The 5,273-nt window shown below is 43.3% G+C and overlaps 1 protein-coding gene across 1 annotated transcript; it reads left to right on the top strand.

Annotated features, from left to right (window-relative positions):
• Positions 1 to 383: 383 nt before the first annotated feature.
• LOC308655148 (T-cell surface glycoprotein CD1b-like) lies at positions 384 to 3,922 on the top strand. The gene is made up of 6 exons (XM_081304997.1): positions 384 to 521; positions 796 to 1,062; positions 1,692 to 1,967; positions 2,161 to 2,439; positions 2,708 to 2,801; positions 3,437 to 3,922. Exons 1-6 carry the CDS (start codon positions 461 to 463, stop codon positions 3,453 to 3,455), a joined length of 996 nt encoding a protein of 331 aa, XP_081161123.1. The 5' UTR covers positions 384 to 460; the 3' UTR covers positions 3,456 to 3,922.
• Positions 3,923 to 5,273: the final 1,351 nt, after the last annotated feature.

Genomic DNA, 5,273 nt, shown 5'->3' with positions numbered 1-5,273 from the left:
AGGGCTAATGACAATGAGAGAAGGCAGTGGGAGGCTGAGAGCCTGAGTTCGTCTGATGAAAGCATCATTCCAGATTAAAGAAGATTGGAAGTTGATCAATTATTCAGTATCCTCCTCTGATGGACAGATATGTAAATAAAGGCTTAAGGATATGAAGTGACCTTTCAGAATCATACAGGGTTGTTTCTGAGCTCATCTGAAAGAAGCTGAGGCCCTGGAGAGAAGGTGGAACCTTTGGAGGTGAGACTTAAGTCTGAGAGCTCAGGGCTGCAGGGGAAATGAGAGGTGGAGGGGGAGTTTCAGAGCCGTGGGAGGCACATTTCTCTTCTGACATACACTTTGTAGGAGGAAGAAATTTGCCAGTTGAAAGAGAGGAAGTCACTACTGAGTGCTGAGAAAAAGGGTTGCTGACATGAGAGATTAAACACCAGCTGAGAGTCAGAGGTCCTCTGGCAGAGAAATGCTGCTCCGGCTACTTCTACTGCTAGCAGTTCTCTTCTCAGGTGGTGACAATCAGGAAGGTAAGCAGCAACCTAAAGTGGTACAGAGGGTTTGTTGGAAAGCAGGGTGCCTTGCCCAGGTGCACCTGGACTCTGCGGCCCCGCCCTCTCCCGTCTCCAGCCCTCTTCCACCAGCTGGAGGTGGGGCTGCAGCCTGAGGCCCTGGGGCTCTCAAATGTGTCAGGTGTTAAGTTTCTGCAAACCCTGGGATCTTGGTTCCTGCATCTTCCCACTATCCATGTTTTTTCTTTCCCTCTATTTTCTCTCCTTAAGTCTTTTCTGGTTTTCTTCACAGCCTACCAAGGGCCGACCTCCTTCCATGTCATGCAAACCTCATCCTTTGCCAACAGCACCTGGACCCTGAATCGTGGCTCAGGCTGGTTGGAAGATCTGCAGATTCATGGCTGGGATAGTGACACAGGCACTGCTATATTCCTGAAGCCCTGGTCTAAGGGCAATCTCACTGATGAGGAGGTCACAGAGCTGGAGGAGATCTTCCGAGTCTACTTCTTTGGAATTACCAGGGAAGTGCAGGAACGAATCAGTGACCTCCAGTTGGAGTGTGAGTCCAGTCCTCAGAACTGAGGGCTTCCTGTGACTTGCTTGCCGGCTTGCTTCTCTGCTCCCTTGGTCCCTCCCCCTCTTCCCTTCTTTACCCAGCTGCATGCACACACTTCTCTAGAGCAGGCTCCCTGTCCTACTCCTCTCCTCCACAAACTCTGATCTGGCTGCGTCCTCGCTCCTCTCTTGACACATGAATGGCTTGGCTGCATGACCAGCCCCTGGTGTGTCTCTGGTGATATTTTCTCCTTATTTTCCTACTTGTGTCTCAGGGATCTAAAGTGTGGTTCCTCCTCTTTTTCACCCTTTCAAACACAGGGAGGTCCATTTCCCTGTGGACTCCTGGTTCCCTTGGGAAATCTGTGATGGTGACCGCATAGCACGGTTCCTCCCCCTCTGCCTCTCCTCTGCCCTATAACCACATCCCCTTTACCACATCATTGTGCCATTCAGGAGAGGCGCAGGTGTCCTCCGTGCTCTACCTCTGAAAGTCTCTAAATGCTGTGATAACTTATTGATTCACATTCCACACTTTTTCCTCACCCAGAATCTGTGTCCTGGGTCCTCCCCACCTTGCTTTCTTCTGGTTTGCTGGTTAGTAACTTTTATTTCTGTTTTCCTTCTGCACAGATCCTTTTGAATTCCAGGGCATAGCAGGCTGTGAGCTACAGTCTGGGGGAGCCATCGGGAGTTTCTTGAACGGGGCTATAAAAGGACTGGATTTCCTGAGCATCAACACTACCTGTTGGCCTTCCCCAAGTGGTGGCAGCAGGGCACAGAAAGTCTGTGAATTAATCGCAAATTACAAAGGCATCTTTGACACAATAGAGCACCTGCTCTATAAAACCTGTCCCCGGTTTCTCTTGAGCGTCCTGGAGGCAGGGAAGGTGGACCTCCAGAGACAAGGTGAGTCCTGCCGTTTCCCTTTCAGTTCTCCTTAAATCCAAGAGTGGGAAAGCACCCAGGGAGGAGGAGGGCTTCATCAAGGATCTGTTGCATTCCCAAAGGAACAGAGGGGCTTAAGGTGCACATCAGTCTGCGTCCATGTGCTCTGGCTCAGCACCAGCAGGTCACACTCTCCCTGCCCCTGTTGCCCTAGTGAAGCCCAAGGCCTGGCTGTCCAGTGGTCCCAGTCCTGAACCTGGCCATGTGCTGCTGGTGTGCCACGTGTCTGGCTTCTACCCCAAACACGTGTGGGTGATGTGGATGCGAGGTCAACAGGAGCAGCAGGGCACTCAGCAAGGTGACTTCCTGCCCAACGCAGATGGGACCTGGAACCTCCGAACAACCCTGGAGGTGGCAGCTGGGGAGGCAGCTGGCCTGGCCTGCAGGGTGAAGCACAGCAGCCTAGGGGGACAGGACCTTGTCCTCTACTGGGGTGAGAAAGGGCTGGGGCCCAGCTGGAGGTGGAGAGAGGGGGTGCCCCAGCACAGAGGATGGGACTGGGAAGGATGGGGAAGAGGAGGAAGAAGGCAGGGGGAGGGGTGGTGGTCAGAGAGGGGATAACCAGGGAAGTGCAGGAAAGAAAGGGAGGTGAGGAGAGTGGACCTCTAGAAAATGAAGGCTGCAGAGCTGGACGCAGGGAGGCCAGGGAATGAATGCATGAGATTCGCAGTGATGATCTGTGTCCTCCCTCCCCACGGCAGGACGCTCCATCCCCATTGGCCTGGTCATTCTGGCAATTACAGTGCCCACTCTGATCTTCCTGCTGGGCCTTGTGTTATGGTTCTGGAGACGCAGGTGAGCTTCTATTTCCTTAATCTTCCTTTGCTGTCCACCCTCCCACTCTTCCTACCCTGTGTCTATTTACATTATGTCAACCTCCATTTTCCACCAGACCTTTCTTCTTAACTCCATCTCCTGCATGGAGCTAATATAAAAATGTGGTAAATGACACATACTACGATTTAATATCTGTACCATTTTAAGTGTGTTAAATGCATTCGCATTCTGTGCATCCGTCACCATCACCCACATCCCCAATCTTTTTCATCTTGCAAAATGGAAACTCACTTTCCACCTAAAAACTCTTCTCTGTTCCCTTCCTCCCTACTGGTTGGTGGCCCTTCCACTTTCCATCTCTACCAATTTGACGACCCTCTTCAGGTCTTATAATTGGAATCATGCAGTCTTTGTCACTTTGCGACAGGTTTATTGTATTTAGCAGTTTGACCACATGGTTTATCTGTGTTTGGAATACATCAGAATTTACTTTCATCTCAAGGTTGAGTAATATTCCACTGTATGCACACAACATGTCTTTCCCCTAGACTCCTGAGTTCCTCTACCATCGACTATTGTGAATTATGTCACTATGAATATGGATGTACACACATCTCTTATATTGAGCTCTTTTTTGCTTGTTTTCTGGACAGGTCATATCAGGACATCTAGGGAAGGCTTATGATGTCATCTCCCATCTGTGATAAATACATAAAGCCCAGAAACTTCAGATGTCAGCCCAACCTCAATTTCGTTATATTTCATGAAATAATCATTGTTTTCATTACATCTGAGTTCTAATAGTTTGCAAGAAAATATCACTATTTGGATATCATCTGAAAAATAATGAGAACTGTAAATTTACTTTGAGATTGTATCAGAAATAGAAACTATCCATATTTCATCATTTATTAGGTATATATTCTGCCTTGTTGAATTGACAGTTTTGTCAAGTTAATTTTGTGACTTACACGTAATGATTTTCAAATGATGAAACAAAATTTTGTTTCTGTAACTTACATTTTTTTGTGAAATCTCTGCAAGTGTATTGAATATATTCTGTAAAAATATTTTTAGTGTCTTACATCTTTGTTCATTTAATTCTTACAATTCTGTTTTCAAACATTGGTGTTAGGTTTTTTTTTTTACTATATGAAGGAAGCTATAAAATTTTTATTTGTTCGAATGTGCTCATTTTTATTTTTTATAAAGATTTGCTTTAATTTACCAATGAAATTTCAGAAAAAAATTTTTGATAGGAAAGTTTTAAATCTTATGTCCATTTTTAAAAAATAAACCTAACTCTATTCAGAATATGTATTCAGATTTGTGTATTTGGTAAGCTTCAGATATTTTGATGTCATTCAAATTGCCTAATTCATTATAACATCTGGCTCATGTCTCCCTTTTATTATTTTAAAATCTATAGTGTTTTTAGTTATGTAACTTTTATCTGATAATGAACATTTATTCTCTCATGTCAACAAAGGTTTATCAATTTGTGTAGGGTTAAAGGTCTAACTTGTAACTTTGTTCATTCTTTCTATGATCATATAATTTTCTTTGTTATTTTCTTATTTCTGTTTCCTTTGGGTTTCATGGACTTTCCTATTTCTAATTTCTTGATGTAGATTCACACATAACTTATTTTCACAATTCTTTTCTCATATTTACTTTAAGAGCTAAATATTTCCTTGAACCAGGGCTTTAGTCTACCTCAGAATGTTTGATGTGCTCACAGACTTTGCTGTTTTAATTTATTTTCTAATTCTCCATTTCTTTGTGTTTGTTTTGTTGTTTTAGTACTGGGAATTGAACCCAACAATATTTTACCACTGAGCAATCTCCATAGCCTCACCCCTCTTTTTAGATTTTGAGACAGGGTTTCCCTAAGTTGCTTAAGGCCTCATTAAGTTGCTGAGGCTGATTTTGAACTTGAGATTCGCCTGTCTCAGCCTCCTGAGCCATTGAGATTATAGGCATGCACCACTATACCCAGCATGTTGTATTATATTTTTTACTTAGTGTATGTGTTTCTGAATTTTCAGACAAGGGAACATTTTCTTTTTACAATTTTAATCACGAATCCAGCTTAATTCCACTGTGTCAGAAAAATATTTTTGCATATTTTTGGCTTTTTGAAATTTGTTCATGTTGTTTTATGGACAAATTTCATTCTCGTTATAAATGTTCCATGTTTACCTGAAGAGAATGTACATTTTTCTATTGTTTCTTGTTTTGTGTTTCTGCATTTAGCTGAATAATGATTCCTTATCCATAAGATGATTGTAGGAAGTCAATGTGGCTGTATCAGGTTTCTTTGGGGTTCATGAAGTCATGGTATATTCTTCCCTCAACTCTCTTAAATTTTGAAACCATTAGTTACACCTGCTATTTCTCTCTTTTGAAAAAGAAATATGTATACATATGTTGTTTTTTTATTCACTTGGACAATGTCTGTCTTTTAATCATTTAGGCTACTTATTTCAA

This window comes from Spermophilus citellus (genome assembly GCF_964194105.1).
Source record: "Spermophilus citellus genome assembly, chromosome: 9".
NCBI lineage: Eukaryota > Metazoa > Chordata > Mammalia > Rodentia > Sciuridae > Spermophilus > Spermophilus citellus.
Note: the sequence above shows the minus strand (reverse complement) of the source record. Positions and strands in the feature narration are given on the sequence as shown.

Bases quoted from the DNA above. Each gene is read 5' to 3' on its own strand.
- LOC308655148 (XM_081304997.1), top strand. From the start codon at position 461: ATGCTGCTCCGGCTACTTCTACTGCTAGCAGTTCTCTTCTCAGGTGGT. The intron at 522-795 runs GTAAGCAGCAAC...TTTTCTTCACAG, and splicing joins AGGTGGTGACAATCAGGAAG to CCTACCAAGGGCCGACCTCC. The intron at 2,440-2,707 runs GTGAGAAAGGGC...TCCCCACGGCAG, and splicing joins GGACCTTGTCCTCTACTGGG to GACGCTCCATCCCCATTGGC.